This window comes from Rhipicephalus sanguineus, chromosome 7, assembly GCF_013339695.2.
Source record: "Rhipicephalus sanguineus isolate Rsan-2018 chromosome 7, BIME_Rsan_1.4, whole genome shotgun sequence".
NCBI classification, from domain to species: Eukaryota; Metazoa; Arthropoda; class Arachnida; order Ixodida; family Ixodidae; genus Rhipicephalus; species Rhipicephalus sanguineus.
In genome coordinates, this window is record NC_051182.1 from 46,941,005 (window position 1) to 46,960,575 (window position 19,571).

At 44.8% G+C, this 19,571-nt stretch overlaps 1 protein-coding gene across 1 annotated transcript in view; it reads left to right on the top strand.

Annotated features, from left to right (window-relative positions):
• The first annotated feature begins 12,944 nt into the window (after window positions 1-12,944).
• LOC125759105 (uncharacterized) overlaps window positions 12,945-19,571 on the top strand; it is a 39,698-nt gene continuing 33,071 nt past the window's right edge. The window contains exon 1 of the mRNA XM_049417384.1: window positions 12,945-13,227. Coding sequence (XP_049273341.1) covers window positions 12,945-13,227 — 283 coding nt within the window. The remainder of the gene's footprint in view (window positions 13,228-19,571) is intronic.

The window sequence follows — 19,571 nt, forward strand, 5'->3', positions numbered from 1 at the left end:
TTGACTATTGGTCATTGAAGCTTGGTTGATGCATCTTGCCTAATGGAGATTACTCTTACTTTAGGAGAACGGCCGAATGTAAATGCAGGCGCTTCTGTGCTGCATGCCCTAGTCAGACTACCCTGGCTTGTGTTACGGAAGGGCCTACACTTACACTTGGCCATCGTCCTAAAGTGGGATGTTCTCAAGCAGGATATATCGCTGTAATAAATGTTGCTGTAATGTGCAATACAGTTTTTCATAATGTAGTTCTTCAACGCACCACATGCTTAAACTTGTGTTAGGTACATCAAGTTTATTGTAAACATTAAATTATATGTAAAGTCCACAAATGTGCACACAGGGAATATTTTGACAGTGTGCCAGCACATCTGAGTAAACATAGAACTATAGTGATGCCTGAAGTTAGTGACTGAAGTTCTGACGCATGTAGCAAAGTTCCTGTCAAACTAACCAAATTAGGTGAACAGAACTTTCAAACAAAGATGTTTATTTTTTAGCACAACATGTGTTTACATCTATAAATATTAGTGTCTTGATGGAGCACAGAACTTCGAAAAATGTACTTAATGTGTAAACTGCCTCCAGCGTGGCAAAAACGACAATACTAAGGAAAAGATCACTTGCATAAATACAAATTATATGTAAGATAATCAGATGTATATATACGAGGGGAAGTCAAAAAGTAAAGCGACTTTGCTATCTCTTCCACTAGGGTTTGTTAACACTGCTACACTCGGCGACAACTTTTCTTGACAGCACTGTGCAAGCTACAGAACCGAAACGCATGCCTGCCACAGCGATAAAAAATAGTACTTAAGTTTGCTGATAATTTTCTTATTTGCCTTGCTGAAATAAATGCTGCTTTATTTATTGAGACTGAAACAGTGGCGGAAAGTCATAGGTAAAATACAGTTATTGCTCACTTTGCAAGAATGTCCTCCAGTTCTTTCCATTTCATAGACAGCACCACCTTTTCAGCATGCCCGTTTTCCAAAGTAAACAAGGTGTCCATGACGTAGTGAGTCAGTGTGCGGCCGCAAACGCATTGTTTAGTTCTCCAAGAAAAATATACTCGTAATATGACACTAAAACGTACACTGAACAATCGAAATGTCTCTCCCATTCACATTTCTCGTGTATATGTGTTTTTAAACGCGTGAACGGTGCGAGCGAGCAAAACCGAAATTGGCCGCAAGCTGCTGTACTACTTGCGGAGCCACACGAATGTGCGGAAGCCCCGGCTCCGTAGCCTTGGCTCCACTGTCAAGGTAAGTTGTCGCGGAGTATAGTATTCAGCACTGGATTAGCGTCTTCTGCAACACTTCTCTGGAATGTGCCACTCTTATTCACACTTTAGTCAGAGTGTAGCAGACCGTTAAACATGGCAGTCCTATTGTCGATCTTCACCAGGGAGGAAATGAGGGCAGTGATTCGCGTTTCTTTGCGGAAGGGGTTAAACCTGCAGAAATTATTCGTCGAATGCAAGTACATTATGGTGACATTTGTTTATCACGAAGCAAGATCTCTGAATCGATAGTGCGTGTCGAACATGGAATAACTTTATGTGATGTGGAAAGATGGAGCAGGCCATCAACGTTTGGGTATCGTGATGGAAAACAGACGAATCACAACGGACGAAATGGCAAATACTTTAGATATCAGTTTTGGTTCACCGTATTCCATCTTACAAAACAGGCTAAATTTTTCTAAAGTGTGTGCAAGGTGGGTCCCGAATGAATTATCAGCACATCATAAGGCACAAAGTTTTGACATATCTCTCGTAAACATTTCACCCGTTATTGTCGTGAGGGAGATGGGATTTTTTTGGAGCAAATTGTTGCTGTATATGAAACGGGTGTATCATCACAAACCGGAAGGTAAAGCTTTGAGCATAGTTTAGAAGCACTGATCACCAGACTTCAAACAATCTGAACATCAACCATGAGCTCATAAGATTGTGCTAATGCTAATCTGGAACAAGGACGGTGTCGTAGCCGTTCATTTCACCCCATGAGGCGAAACTGTGAAGTGTGAACTAATGTGATGTGTTGCGAACCAAACTGAAACCTCCAATCGGATCCAAATGTTATGGAAAACTGCGAAAAGGTGTCATCCTGCAGCAAGATAATGCTCGGCCACATTCTGTCAAGCGACTGCCAAAACAATAAATAAATTGGGTTTTGAATTTCTCGAACACCTTTACACAGTCCAAACCTGGCTCCAAGCGGTTTTCATACGTTTGGACAATTGAAAGAAGCACTCGGGGGAAGAAGATTCGCTACTTACGCAGAAGTCATGATGCTGTGCAAAAGTGGTTACAGGCGCAACCAAAAAACTTCTTTTTCTGACGGAATCAAGAAACCTGTGAAATGTTGCACAAAGTGCGTTGAAGTGCAGGCAGGTAATGTAGCAAAAATAATGTATGCTTAGTTTTCTATCATTAGAATAAGTGTACCATTTCCTTAATGTGCCTTCACTTCTTGACTTCCCCTCATACATAGTAGTTAACAAGTAAACCATCTGGAACCATAACAATTTACATTAGAGGCATCAGAAGTTAAAAAAAGCATATTGACGCTGTTGACAGTGCAGATACACAACTGAAAAAAAGGAAATAAAAGTAAGGGAGTGTGATAAGATTTGCAAAACGTATGTGCTGTAAAAACCGCCAAACTGCATGATCACAAACTTGCCCAAGGCTTATTTACAGCTCACTCTATGTAACTGTGTATAAACTTTCGCATTACAAAATCACAAAATTTGACAAGGTAATGTAAATGGCGTTAGATTAACCTAACGTGACTGTTCATACACTTGCACATTACAAGATCACAGCTCTTCAATGTTGGTTGCACAATCCATCTTCAGCTGCTCAAGCGACTCTGGTTCCTTCGACAGAAGTGGGGCCACGGTGTTCCTTCTCTACAGTAGATTCATACCCGGAAGCCTAAAACAAAAACAGGAGCAATGACCAAAAGCTTCCCAAGAAAGGGTGTAACATACAGTATGCTCCCGTCATGCTGGAATTTTCTTAGTTCTGTGTGGGTATAAATGCACTGCACGGCCAACATATTCAGTAAAACGTGACTCCACAAAATGAATAATGCAAGAAGGGCATGCTGAAGAATAAATGCAACAAAAAGCGTTTTGTGGCAGAAATTGTTATACATTTGATACCAACGATCTCAACTTTACCCTTTTTAGCTCACTCATGCACCAACGCAAAGCTACAGCTCTTAGGCAAAGATGCCCCCTGTGAGCTGTATGTGTTAACCACGTGCAATTCAAAGTTAAATTCTGTGTGTGAGTAATGTCATTGGCTGCTATCGGTAAATTCTGTTGTTGCGGCGAGACGTGTGCATGAGTGCATCCACACAGGTACATTTGTATTTCTGTAGATATACTATGGTACTCATATGATGTGTTTCTTAAAGGGAATGCAATGCAATATGCATCATATTGTTGTTGACCCAGCACCTCCACCACAACTGTTACAGCGAGTTGTGATGCGAGGGTTTTATTTACAGGAGATGGATGATGGTGGCAGCGCGCTGCGGCCTTGCAAAAACCCTTCGTTCTCCTCTTCTTCTCTTTCTCTTCTCTGTCCTTCGCATGACCGTTACAATATGAAATTTTATTTATTGCACAAAAGCACAATACCACTGCACATACATGACGGTATGCACATTCCTCATGCATCCATTGCAGGTGACATCTAAAATTAAATTACGTGTTAACTTGTGAATACAACTAATGTAGCTTTCTTCAGGCTGCTGACAATGGGACGATTATATAATGTCGGAAATTCAGTTCACTAAATGGCTATTGTGTACTGCCAAATTGTGGTCATTAGTTTCAATGATTCTGGCTGGATAAAAAAGGCAATACTCCTCACCAACGCAGCACAGGCCGTATGGGGAAAAAGGTATATATGCTAAGACTTACAAGGCATCAACCTTGAACCACATGCCATCACAATAAAGCACGCAAGCTTTAGGTACCCCCGGCACCCAGAATCCTGGAAGCTACTGACCGCAATTTAGCAATATACAATAAGCATTCGGTGAAACTGATGTTTGAAGTTGTATAATTGTTCCAATGCCAACAGCTTGAAGAAAGGCAGTCTAGATCTGTTGTGTGCTCACGTAAATACATTGTCTAATTTTACATTTGACAGGCAACACATGCACGACTTACGCATGCGTACCGTGAAGTATGCATAACTTTATCGAGTTTTCACCAATAAATAAAATATTCATAGGCTACACATGCCACAGACCCCTTTAACATCTGTAGAGTATGACTAGAGAATTTACTATATCCGATAGACCGTTAGCCTTGTCATCATCAGACAATGTCATTGGAGGTGGTGCTACAAACTGTGTTTTATAATGTTCGTACACGTAAAGGTATTTAGCGAAGTTTTGACGCCAAAGCGGGGTGACGCTCATGCAATTCTTAATAACCAGAACAAAATCATTAAAGCTAAATATGGTGGAAACAAGCAGAATCAAATAAATTGTGCCCGAACGCATGCCCTAATGCTCAACCTAGCGCTTCCACAGTTAAGATACGGCTATTCGGCCACACATAGACAAGGATCCGTTCGGCTACAGTTCGAGTTTAAATGACGGCTCAACAGGCACGGGTGCCGGCCGCATCATGCAACCTATCGCTACCTATGTTGCGGGTGAATTAGAACGTCGGTCCGAATTTAACTAAACTGGCTGTATTAACACCTAAGCGTAAGTGCAAGCACACGCATTAACACGAATATCACGGTAAATATGTGCCTTTGCGGATGCATACACGCGTTTGGTCACACGCAAGGAAAACACGTCTCTGATAGTAGTCACATAACGATCTTGTAGCTGTTGAAAAGAGGACGCGCAGCATATGGAACTTCCTTAGACACGTTCACTCTTTTAGCGCTCAAAACGAACAAGTACGGGGGAAAAGACAACGCGGACACCACGTCATTCTTTTCCGACCTTGTTCGTTTTGTGCGCTAGAAAATTCACCATGAATTAACAACATACTCAAGCGTGTGTACGCGCTTTAGACACGGTCGACGCTTACACGCAGGCGCCGTCCCCGCCCTACAATTATTAAACAAAAAATAGTGATTTATCGCGAGCAAGCCCCCCCCTTCCAACACCACTGCCGACAGAGGAGAGCGCCACCACAAATCTATTCAAATCCCCCGCCGAAACAGAGCCGCGCATGCGCATACTTGCTTTACACTCCAAAAAAAAAACGTTCCCCTGCACTTAACATAACACAGCTATGCCTTGATCCTGATGAAATGATACACACCAACAGGCTCGCTACGTTAACAAAAGCTCACTTATCGTCTACTAGTCAAGAAAAACATAGTTAACAGCGTTATTATCCCGCTCACGGTGTTAACAAAGCGCTGACAGCAGCAACGTTCGCGTACCTGTTTTCGTTCGGCGACGGCTCAACGATATGACGCAGCAGGTCTTCGCTTGAGTCTTCGTAGTAACAGCACTGTCAGAACCCACAACACGAGCACAGAGCGCAAGCACCATTCACACAAGAGAAAATTCAACTTCAAACTCAGCCCTTTGAGAAGCGGCATGGACGCGACGAGCAACAAACAAGCAAAGTCTTCAGTCCCGCAGAAGTCAACGGGTCCGCATTCGTGCACCATTATTTTTTAATCCCAACTAAAAATATTCATTCCTGCTTGTAAATACGTAAAAGGACATTTATGTAAACATAAAATATATTTGATGCGTACAATGTCTCGACTTTTGCAAAAAAAAAAGAAAAATTGGAATGTAAGCGCGCAAAATTTGAAATGTATGGTGCAGCTACAGGGAACGTTATGTTGAACGAGTGAGCAAGAACGCTAATAATTGCTAGAAAACGTATATATCTTGTGAATTAAAGTTATTCAATTGGTGCACACGTATACACGCGAGATTTTAATGTAATGATTCATAGTCCTTATGTCAAACTAAATAGATACCAAATACAACTTTTATTCAGACAGTGGTACGAGAAAAAATATACTCGTGGGTCTGAGCACTGTGCATGAAAACTTTACACGTAATTTGTGTGTGTGTGTGTGTGTGCGCGCATATATACTATGAGAATATATATATATATATATATATATATATATATATATATATATATATATATATATATATATATATATATATATATATATATCCGCCAAAGCCCAGTGGTTATGCTGCTCGACTGTTGACCCGAAGGTCACGGGATCGAATCCCGGTCGCGGCTGCCGTATGGATCATCTCATTCATTTTCAATTATTAATACTGTCAGCCCTGTTGTAGGGCTATTACGTACAGGAGTGGCAAGTACAATGTGATATTATCATGCATTGAATGTACGTAGATTATACATTGTTATATGGATCCCCGGGCATATATATATATATATATATATATATATATAAAGGTTAATATAAATAAATACACAATCACAGACAGAATGTACAATTGACGACAATGAAGTAAGGAAATGACCGTCACCAAGGGCGTATACCACAGCTTCTTTTTTTTTCAGGGACGGGGGGGAGGGGGAGGTGTCGACGACCTTTACGTCTGTTTGTATATGAACGCGTACAAAATGCAAAATGTAAATGTTGCGGTGCGTGGGGCAATGGCGTAGGCAGAATTTTTTTTTTTTTGGGGGGGGGGGCGAGGGTGTACGCCCTTGATCCGGCATTGAGTCCGGGCAGGTAGGTGTGGTCGAGTGTCATTTTGTGAGATCTATCCCATCGGAGAAAAAAAATTTCGAGGGGGGGGGGGGCACGGGCCCGATGTGCCACCCCGTGGCTACGCCACTGGCGTGGGGGCCCGGTGGAGGAGACGTGTACACGCATGGAAAATGTAAATCTTGCAATGCTTTGGGGGCGGGGGCGGGGGTTGAAACTGCCAGCACACCTCCCATGGCTACGCCACTGAGATCTTTTTAACAAACATTATTTTCACATTCTTTAGAGAAATTGTCGTTAGACTGAAGTAAAGCAACTTTCTTTAGAGAAATTGTCGTTAGACTAAAGTAAATCAACTTTCTTTGAACGGTATGTTAATGGAACGTGAAAGTCCGTAGGCCGTCATTAAAGTTGGTAGATCGTTGATTAAACGTTTAAAGACCGTCAATGTCCATTTTTGTAAGGTTCGTGGAGGTCTACGAGTATTTCTGAGGAAATGATGCTAAGCTTTCTTTCATAACTGTGGTAAGTTTATGGTTAAAATACTGTAAGAAAGCTTCATTAGCAGCTTCTGAAAACACTTTTGTAATTTCCAACTTCTGTGACGCTATCTATTTAAACAAAATTCGACAAGGTGTATAACAGAATGAGAACAACCTTTTCCCAAGTAGAAGTTTTTGTATGATGGGCGAAAAGGGCAGGTGATCTCAGAACATAACGTCGAATGTGTCTTGCTTTTTTTTTCTCTTCAGGATGACATGCCAGCAGCCCGCCCATCGCCTGACCCCGGAGTTTGGAGACAGTACGACAACAAGGCTTTCTACTGCGATCAAGTGCAAGAGAATTTGAAACGTTCGGTTGGCACAGTTCTAGAGAAATTTGTGCTTGACGATGTACGATACGATTATTTTGTGCTTGACAATGTACTATATTAAGGTCCTCACATACCCAACTGTGTATGCTCAATGCTTCGTCTTGTGCAGAGTGCAATGCGAAATACCCAGTTGTTTCCCAGGTGTTTTGCCGGCGGGAAGTTGCTGAAGAAACATTGAAACGATCAAAAGCACCAGAATATATTTGTCCAAAAAAATATCGGATGTCACGTTTATCGTCTCCTTCAGCTCTGAGCATTGCTTTTAGCGCTGTTTGTATTTTTTTACAATAAATACTTACTTTTACACGTGAGTAGTACCTGTTTCTTGCATGCTTATACACACTAGACACAGCAGGTACTGTTGAACTATGAAGCTGATAGGGCCAGTCAAGTCATTATCAACGAAAAAGATTCCGCTAAACGATACATTTACGAGGAACATGGTGCGTCCAAGCTTTAACCGCCGTTACCTAAAAAAAAGAATGCGATGTTTTATACGCATGCCTAACACACTTCATGCTTATAGTTTACAAGTTACTTGTAGTGGTTACTGTAGGCAACCATCAATGGGGAACTGAGCGTAAAAACTCTCCTATGTGATGTGAACGGTTCTAGTTAAAAAAATCCCAAGTGGTTAAAATTAGGCACTATTAAAATTCGGTAGCCAGAGCTTGGTGTGCACAATTTCTTGTGTTTCTTGCCACTGCGTATCTGTGAAAGACTAAACACTGGTATACGCACGTTACTTTCCGAATACAGTATAGCGTACATGCTCAGCCAACGCAACATCTGCGTACACAATGCTAAAACTCTGTTAGCCAACAATCAACCCCTACACGGCGTGCCACTTGACGTCAAGGGAGTCCGCATTAGGGATACCGCATCCTGACTGCTTTCTTCGTTCTTGTGCATGCCACAAACACACGAAAATAGTAATGAAGACGCTGGATAGGATCAATGGGGGATAAGTGAAGAGACCTTCGTCCTCAAGTGGACATAAAATAGGCTAGTAATGATTAAAAACAAAATGCTTCCTTGGACAAATGCTCGAATCGTTTGCCGTGAAATGTATGTATCAAATTTAATGTTCTACTATTAGTAACGGCATACTGTCGAAATCAATTGCGGGCAGTAGAGCTTCCACGAGTTGTTCGCAAAACCGTTCACCTTTTCTCCTAAATCCGCGGTAGGCAACGTCTAAGTCTGGAAAACAATATTTGGCATACTTAAATTACCGTCCTCTGGAACGTACATACGTGCCAGCGCGAAGTGCGCACGCAGGTGGGTGTACCTCGCAATTACCTCGCTTCATTGCCATAAATAGTTCACAAATCGTTAAACACACTCATATTCGACAAATGGCCACTCTACGTTAACTTTCTTGGGATAATATATCATAGTTTAGCATTTTAAGTTCCTCGTGACGACTGCCACACTGAGGCGCAACCGCTTTGTATGTGCGCAATAAAAAGATTAAACATCCAGCTTGCCCCAAAAGTTGCATCCTTCATAGACCATACGTTGTCTTTAGCATCAGCGCATAGCTCTGCCCACTAGAACCTATTATTCGATGGGGTCAAATTCATTTTCCATAATGCACCACTATACTACGTTCTGGATTTCTGGTGTGCGCAACACCCCTCAGTAATCCGCACATAAAATATTGAGTGCTTGTGCGAGTAAAAACCCCAGAAGGCTATCCCATGCACTCTATATAGCACAACAAACTAAGATACCCCAGTCGGGTGCACATGCAAATGCAGCTGTGTGGATGTAGCTCGCCAATCTTGCGTGTACCGCCATATTAATCGCGGCGAAATATGTCAAAAATTTATTGAAAGGTGAAACTTGCAAATACAGTTAGGCACTGCATGCCCATGAAGGTGCCTTTCGCACAAATACTGCGTATAGTACATTGCATGGACTCGCGCTTCCAGAAAATATTCTAGTAAACTTGTGTGAAAAATATTGTACCATCCAGTGTGAACTTAGCGAATTCTCCGCTTTGAGACGAGTATGAGGTGATTTCAATTGCGCGGCGGGACCGCTATACCAGCATGAATCGAGATGTTCTAGAACATATGGCCACTGATGGAGTCGTAACAGAACGTCGCAAATATTTCGGCGTTAACTACTGCCGGATATAAGATCCAGTTCATGCTAGCAGCCAATTCCCGCCTGCGCACTGCGTACCAGACAACGGCGAATGGCGAGCCGCCATGTCTATAGCGTGGACAGTCCACTTCACGAGTCACGTCTGTCGCGCGAGTGCCGTCCAAAGTGAGCGCATGTGAGAGGCATTTCTTCCGCGGCGCTGTCCGCCGAGCGACCGCGAAGCTGCATGCCCAGTCAGCTCTACCTCCTCGCTTCCATGGTCGACTGAAACGTGGGCCGCACTTTTTGTCGAAGCAAAAATAATATCTGCTGTAGTAGTGTCATTCGTTTGAGGGGAAGCGACATGCACTATCCAAGGTTTAGAACCAAGATGAGTTCCTTTACAAGTGAAGTTCATCTGCAGTGCGTGCGCGGCACACCGCACCTGCTCGAGCGTGTTCGCATATTATACATATTCCCGACAATACCACGGTTATCAGCGCATGTTCATCTCAGTGTGTAATTATTACGCGGAGAGGGTCGAGCCAACAACGGTAAGAAGTAAAAGATCCTGACATATGAGCGTGAGCGCTTTGTTCTGAAGCACCGTCGACTACGGCATCGAAATAAACAGAATAGGCTTAGTGACGATATCGGCTACCGGCCCGGTAACCATTGGCGGTGAAGCAGCCAGCGACGTTACTTAGAACACGGCTATTCTCCATCGTTGCTACGTCGTTGCTACTGCTACGTCGCTGTGCGGTTGGCACGGATGGATTCCGAGCTCACGTCCCAAGGAAAGCGAATCTTGACGTTGAAAACTCGTTCAATCCACGAAAGGCAACAGGCTGGCGGCTTACGTGAATAGAATTCGGCTATTATGCACGCTAAGATTCCTTAAATGTCACTGAGGTGCCAGTACCAAATATATGCGGAACAGTTTTATTTTTTATACCAAGCGCGCAAATTCGCTGCAAACATGCTCCGAGCAATAACTTGAGTGACCCCGTATATATTTTCACGAATGTCATTTAAAAAAAAATTTGTCCTTACGTATCAGTGAACGCTGCATGTATAATAACGATCTCCACTGCACTAACACGCCAGTGTGTAGCGATGCATTGGTACATCTAAACCTCCGTTCTTTTACTACTGTTGCCGCGTCGTGATGTGGTGTAGTTGTTAGCGCACGCGCTTGCTGATCGAGTGTTCGCGAGTTCGAATCCGCGAGTGTTTGTTGTGAATTTTTCTGTGGTTAACTTCTGAATGTAATATGGTGTATATGGATTATGTATGTCATAAAATATTTGTCTCAGCCTCCAAATGCCCGATAAAAGCTTAAAAGGTGACTTATAATCAATTTTTTGTTTCGTCGCTTCATACACCGCCTATAGCTAGGACGTGCCGCAGCTGGGACACACTGTAGCTAGGCTCAGGCGGAGCGAGGAGATTTCCATAGCCGGCCTTGTAACTAGCCGGGATTCGAGACGAAAAATCTCCGGCCTATTTGAGTCCTGCCTATGAGATGAGCTGCTGAGAAAACTACTACGCCGCGGGACGGCTACGGGTGGCGCCGCCTACAGGTTGTGCCGGCTAAACAAACAGTCTATAGGCGTTAGAATTTTCGCCTCGTTTCCGGGCTATAGATTGCCACTTTAAGCAGGACCTGATTAAGAGTGCAGTTTGATGCACGAACGCCGAACATTTGTTTTTCTAACTTCATTGCCGCACAGATCATTTACAAGCCCCTAGCTGAAAATGGAGACGCCACTGTCCGAATAACGTAATAACAGAAAGCAAACATAAAGGCAAATCCGGGTTCCGATTTCTGAAACTCACATTATTATAATGCACCTCACATGCTGTAACTTTGTCTTTTAGCTGTTTGCCTTCGTTACAGAGCACGTCATTTGATAGTACACAAGGAAAAAAAAGGGGGTTTTGTGTACAAACACTGACAAATGATTACGAATTACGCGGTAATGTGGGGCTCCGGATCAATTTCAACTAATTTTGTAGTCTATTCGTACAAAACTACGTGGTCGCTTTTTTTTTTTTTTGCATGCTGCCTCCATGAAAATGCACCCGCAGTAGCCGAGAAGTAAACCCACGCGTCAGCAACGCAATGTCGTAGACGCAAAGTCCCCACGGCGAGTAGATCCTAGGAAAGCTTGTATGTAAATAATAAAACGCGGATTAAGTGAAGCAAAAGAGAACCGTTGCCCTTTATATCTTTTTCTGCGAGTGATTTTCCTTCTCGAGAACGTATAACGAAGGGCAAACCTTCTACATCTGCTCAACGAGGGAGGGTGAACTCAAAGACGACCGGACTGGCAGCCTGCCGCTTGCGCGAGATGCCGGTGATGATGCAGTAAGGAAAACAAGGAAAGACATATTGAATCACCAAACACCATAATACCCACTTGCGTGAAAATCGTTGGATACGAGGGAAATGCCGATGCGGAGTGAGCTTTGACGAAAGGGCAAGGGACGATGAAGAAAGAAGTGAAGGGCTATCCCAGCTCTTTGAGTGGATCAAGCCTGCTCTCTATCTCACTCTGAGGCGGCACTCTCGAACGTCTTGTCCGGTGCATGTGTACTCGCGCCTTGAAATCTGCGTTCGTCAATGGAGCGAGGCGTGTTGAAGCATGTCGTCCTGTCTTCCGTGACGCGCACCAAACCCATATTTGCTGGGTGATCGGATTGACCAGTCGGTGTACTTTCCGTCACCTTGCATCGTCAGTGATATTAACCGAGTCAGGCGGACGCGTTCAGTTGACTTCTGAAGAATACCACCGGCCTTATACCACCGCCGCACCTTTTAAAGTGCTACCGTTCACTCCCAAGCCCGGACACTGACGCACTCCGTCCATCGGTGTTACCGCGTCTTTGCGCGCGTCGTCATGTTTCGCTGACGTTCCGACAAGAAGGGCTTCGCTGTCTTTTCACGCCTCGACAGTCGCGCGACGCGAGTGTTGGTAGGGCCTTTCTTTCTTCTAGCGACATCGACGAACACCTTCGATGCTCGCCCATGGGGCGTCGCGTTGATTGAGTGGTGTTGCGTGCGCCTTTCCTGCGAGACACGAAACGTTGAAACAAAACGACTACTGAAACAGCGATTACGAGGGGAAGGTTTCCTTCGGAGAGATACGCAAGGTCGACGCGTCCTGGATGAACCCTCGACCGCCGGTGAGTCAAACGTCGGGAGGTAGTATATTGTGAAGAGAGAGAGTGCAACGTACAGTTCTTTCGAATATGAAGATGGAACTCGTGCTGGTCTGTGTGCTGCTACGCTTCACGGTTCAGTGCGTGCGAGCGCAGCAAGACGGTACGGATGTCACCGAAAAAGAGGGCGGTAGTGACAACGCCGGCGACGAATTGGACTACCTCCAATTGCTACGAAATGCCCTAGCCGGTGGCTTCGCCAACATGCCAGTCGCTCTGAGGAGAAAGCTCTTGAGTGCGGACATCGCGCCCGAGTGCAACGCGGGCCTGCTACGTACCATGCGGGCCTTTCAGAACATGGAACCTTGGGCGCTAAGACGTAAGTATGCTACGTACAGCGAAATCTGTACTCCCCTGCGTTTTGCAAACGACGAGTTAGAAACTTCATCCACGAATTTAGTTTGGTGCGCACAGTTGCGCTCACGATATTTTACTGGAAACATAATACAGCGAAAGCTGTTATGAGATCATTTCAACGGCCGTTTTTGATGCCTTAGTTGTCCGCCGCCGCCGCCTCTGCCGCCGCCGGTGTCCGTAACCGCTATCGCACGAAATAAGAAAAAAAAGGAAATAAGAAAAAAATTTCCAAGATGGAACGAGGTTCGAACCTGGGCCCGCTGCGTGGGAGCCCAGTGTTCTACCTCAGGGCCATGCCGGTTTTTTTTTTTTTGCTTGAAAATGCTTTGCAAAAAGACCCTATACAGGCTTCATGTGGGGAAGGAACCACATTAACAAATGTAATTTAGTGTGGCAGAAGAGTAAAATAACAACCAGGCGTCACACAAACGCGAATTCTGTAGCCGGGCGTCACACAATGCGAATTGCGCAACGAGTGGGTTGTTGAATGCTTCCAACCCATTACAAAGACCTCCGCGACAATTTTTCATCGTCATCAGCCACAGCATCAACAAAGTGCACATAATGACTTACAGGTGTTTAGCGAGTACCACGGTTCTCCGCAGAATGAAGAAAAATTGCATAGCGGCTGCTTCCCTACCTCACAAAAATTATGATGATTTATAGCGTAGTGGGTTCCTCGCAAGTGCACTTCTATTGGTTGCCAACAAAGCCCATAAGACTCTCACGGTCCATTTCCTCAGGCTCTCAATAAGGTTAATTACCTCTCTCTCGCTCTCCGTGTCTCCGGTTAACGTGTGTTACAAAGCGTGGTGGGACAGTTAAATAACGACCGGGCGTCACACAATATGAAATACGTAACTAGTGGGACGTTTGAAGCTTCCAACCCATTACAAAAGGTTCAGCCATATTTCTTCATCGTCATCAACCATCGCATCAAGAAAATGCACATAATGCCTTACAGATGATACCTCGCTTCTCCGGAGAATAACGAATAATGTCGTGGTGGGTGCTTACCAACTGCTCAAAAATTGATTTGTGGCGTAGTGGGTACGTTGCTAATGTACTTGTATTAGTAGCCACAAGAGAGTTTATAACGAGCTCTAAAAATGTCCCTCTTCCAGGTTTCGCTGTGACCGTGCTGCGCTTTCAGCGCAGGCCTGGCGTTTTTTGAAGTACTGCAGAAAAAGATACTCAAAGCAAGATCATCAGGTCATGTTACTGCGAGTAAGTCATGTTACTCGCACGCACGCACGAACACACGCACACAAGCGCGTGGGGTAACGGTGCTCGGCTGGTGACCCGAAGGTCGCGGGTGCGATCCCGCTCGCGGCGGTCGCATTTCGCTGGAGGCGAAATGCTGGAGGGCCCGTGTACTATGCGATGTCAGTGCACGTTAAAAAAATTGGCCGCGTATCTGCGTGCTTCGCTGCAAATGTCGTCTAAAGACGATGGAAGAGGCGCTGCGTGAGATATGGACGCCATCTGGCAATACGTCGGGAAACATAGTGCTGTGTTGCGGGCTGGTAGTCCCGGCGCAGCGGCAGGCGAAGACCGGCGGTGACCAACGCGACCGGTGGGGACGCCGGCCAGCCCGAACACGCTGTTTGGCGCGATGCGCCGAAGGAGAAGAAACGTCCGCACTCAACGGGTACTCTCCACAAACTCTCTTATTTACACGTCGCCTGTTTAAAACAGGAATGCCAGAGCGGCGCCCCCTGTCATTCGTACAATGCAATACTCAACCGAAACCGAAACACAACCTGAGCTTGTGCAGAGGGCACGGAGGAAGACAAGTTTCAGCGCAGTCGCATTTTCAGCGCAGCTTAAGAAACTAATGTCTTTAAAATTGCGTATCTATGTATTTTCTATGAAAGAAACACACGACTTAATACTTAACTAATGATTTTGCGCCTCAGATATGCGTAATATTTACTTTTTGATCGACAACGTTCACAAGTATGAACAGCCGTACCACTTCAATATTGGTGGGCGGTAAGCAAGTGGTTCGACTTTGGCCGGGTGGCTGAATCGGGTGACGTGCCGACAAACAGAAAGACAGACAGAAAGACAGACCAAAATTTCTCCGTTTAAGTTCCCCAAGAAAGACTATCGTCTTTAAAACATCAAATGGTCGAAATGTCCGGAGCCCTCAACTACGGCGTGCCTCATATCGTTGTTTTGGCACGTAAAACCCCAGATATTCTTATTATTACACGCACTTTCAGATGCTAACAAACCGTCGGGCTGCTTCTTGTTTGCTTTGTTTTTGTGCTTCCCCCTCTCTCTTTCACTCTACCTCTAACTTTCAGATTATCTTATCTCTTTCCCAGTACAGGGTAGCATACCATCTCTCATAGAGTGGTTGCCATACCTGCCTTTAATCTTCCTCTTGTTGCTTTGGGTTCAGGGAAACTGGCACTTAGGCATGTGACAATATGGCCAACGTGGCTTGTTCTGCATCAGTTTGACGAGTTACATTAGAAATCCTCTCCATTTTACGGGCGTTATTTCTGTTGCTTTTCAGAGCTTGTCTTTTTCATTCTGTTTGATCTAGTCTGACATTCATGCAAAGGCTGATCAACCTGTTCAGAGCCTGAGATATTGCATTAGTATTCCTACGTTGTACCATTTTTGTTAAGTTGGTCCGACAGTCGAATATTATCAGGGATCATCGACACTCTTAGTGTTAGAGCATGCTTACATGCTTTGCCCACATGACAGTAGGACAGAGCGGAGTGCGCAAGCACACACACACACACACACACACACACACACACACACACACACACACACACACACACACACACACACACACACACACACGCACGCACGCACGCACGCACGCACGCACGCACGCACACGGGCACGTACACAAACATACACACACGCGCGCACGCGCGCACACATGCACGCACGCACAAAACACAGACGCACGCACAGGCACACACACACAGACGCGCGCAAACACGCACACATACAGACGCACACAGACGCACGCAGACAGAAACACACAAACACGCACGCACACACACACTGTAAATAACGAAAAATATCAAGAATAGAACCCACAGAAAGTGATGCGATGAACTGGTTTCGGAATTGTGTCATTGGTGCTTTTAGAAGAAAAAAAATCCTACAGATCCCACGCACTGTGGGAATCGATGTAATGCGAAGCAGCCAGCAAAGAGCTGCATACATCGCCTTGTTTGAATTTGAGCCAAATGAAATCATTCATTCCATGGCATCTAGTTCACCATATATCGCATGTTTGCCATGCACGCATGCATCCACAATCTAGTATATCCCATGCCAATGAGATGTATATTCTGGCATGCATGACCTGTCGTTTAGGTTCATCACGCCCTGGTGTCATGCCACACCAGTTTTGGTATATATCCAGTTAACAAAACGGCCGGAAGCGCACCATGACAGTGTCATGTAAATCATATCGTACATGACATGCATAACATGAATCGCATGTTGGGACCTGTCTTATATATTAGTCATGCAGTCACATCTCGCAATACCAATTTTGGTGTATATCAAACGAGCGAAATAGCCGCGCGCGTACCATGAGTATGGCATGTAAATCATGCCATACATTACATGCATGTCATGGTTTTCATATTAGCACTTGCCACTTATATTCGTCATACAGTCGCGTCGAGCAATACAAACTTTGGTGTATATCAATCTAGCGAAACGTTAGCGATCGGACAATGAGTGTGGCATGTAAATCATGCCGTAAATGATATGCATATTATGATTTTAAGATCCCGCATGGCATTTATGTTTGCCATACAGTCGCGTCACGCCATACCAATTGTGGTGTATATCAAGCTAGCAAAACGGCCGCGAATGCACCATGAGCAAATCATGTCATACATTACTTGCATGTCATTATTTTCATGTGACCACCTCCCGTTTACGTTCTCGATGCAGTCGCGTCGCGCAATGCCAATTTTGGTAAACATCAAGCTAGCGAAACGGCCGCTAATGCACCATGAGCGTGGTATGTAAAACATGACATACATGACATGCATATCATGGTTTTCATGTTACCAACAGTTATTCATGTTCTTCATAAAGTAACATCACGCAATACCAATTTCGGTGCATATCAATCTAGCGCAACGGCCGCGAATGCACCATGAGCAAATCATGTCGTACATGACTTGCATATCATGATTTTCATGTTACCACCTCTCGTTTACGTTCTCATACAGTCGCGTCGCGCAATACCAGTTTTGGTGTATATCAAGCAAGCGAAACGACCGCGAATTCATCATGAGCGTTGCATGTAAATCATGACGTACATGACATGCACGTCATGGTTTTCATGTTACCACCTGTTATTCATGTTCTTCATACAGTCACATCGGGCAATACCTATTTTGGTGTATATCAATCTAGCGAAACGGCCGCGAGTGCGCCATGAGCGTGGCATGTAAATCATGTCGTACATGACATGTATGTCATGATTGTCAAGTTAACACAAGTCAGTTATGTTCGAAATACAGAAATGTCTTGTCATACCAATTTTCGTATATATATCCATTCATTTAAGCGGCCGCGAGTGCTACGAGACCATTTCATGTAAATCATGCCGCACATGACATGCGTGTCATGATTTGCACGTTAGAACCTGTGATTATGTTCGTCATGAACTCTTGTCACAGCAATTTAATTTTGGTATATATGAAATTAACGGAATGACCGCAGGAGCCCCAAGGTCGTGGAATGTAAATCATGCTGTTCATGACATGCATGTCATGATTTTCATGTTATGACCTGTCATTTATGTTCTTAATACGGTCATGTTCTCCCATACCATTTTTGGTATGCATCCGATTAACGAAACAGCCAGGAGAGCACAAAGTCGTAGGCGGCTAGATAGATAGATAGATAGATAGATAGATAGATAGATAGATAGATAGATAGATAGATAGATAGATAGATAGATAGATAGATAGATAGATAGATAGATAGATACGCTCAAAGTCGCAGAAGTTCGCTAAGAAATGCTTCGCACTTAAAATCTTCGTTTCCATTGAAGATCGAACCCGGGCCGTTTGCGTGGCAAGTATGTGCCCTACCACAAAGCCACCATGTTACTAGCAATTGCTCCGGGAAAAAACACTGTACATAAATGTCATGTATTGGAAGGAGTCTCCTTAACGCATTTTCTTCGGAAGGTGTCACGACGAAAATGAGCCCATTCGGCGATTCCTAGGCGAATAGGCGAGGCCATCAAACTACGTTTTTTGCGCGAAGCCATGCATAAAAAAAATCCGGGTTAGTGTAGCCATCGCCGCTAAAAACACACGCGAACTTTCAAACAGCTCCAAAAATGAAGAACTCTGTCCATCTAGCGGAAAACATATCACGCCATCGCCTCCTCTAAGTCAACGCCTCCTTTCTAGAGGAGGCGTTGATCAAGCAAACAGCAAACATTAAATAATGTGCTCCCATCTGAGAGGCATTGTGAGAAATATGTCTCGACTCTAGCGCAGGGAAGTGCTTTAGATCGAAAACCTGTACCATTACTATATTAGATGCGAAGTATCTTAAGGCGGAGCTCAATCCGGTGGTGGTGGTGGTGGTGGTGGTGGTGTGCGTTCTGACCACCCTTACTGCGCATGCGCATACCCTCTCCACACACCTCCTCTCCCCTCTCCACACCTCCTCTCCACTTTCCCTCTCCCCTTCCCCTCTCCACTTTCCCTCTCCTCTTCCCCTCTCCACTTTCCCTCTCCCCTTCTCCCCTCCCCCTTTCCACTCTTCCTCTGAAACGCGGGCTAGACATGCCGAAATTCTCCCCTGCTCAACGCCGCGATGAGCTCGAGCGCATGCGCGTCCCCTCCCCTTCTCTCTCCTCTCCTACGCTGCCCCCCTCTCGCCCGCCTGTAGGCCGCGTTCCCCGCTCGCCCTGTGAGAATTAACGGCCAGGCTAGATGGAAGATACGACGCGCGTAGCGTCCCTCTTCGCGTTCCACGACGCGAGGTCGGTAGCATGCCCAACGAACGCCAACGGAACGCGATCGTGCAAGTGCTCCGGCTTCGCATCGCCTCATGGTCCCCTTTAGCGGGAGATGGTGTAATTTTTATACATAGCGCGCGCGCGTGTGTGTGTCTGTGTGCGTGTGCGTATGTGTGTAACAACACACATTAATAAGTATGCACTTAATGGTTGAAGTGCGCACTAGGGACCGGATTTTGCTATTGCGTTCAACTCTTAAAGGCGAAGCTTAACTCTTAAAGGCGAAGATAGATAGATAGATAGATAGATAGATAGATAGATAG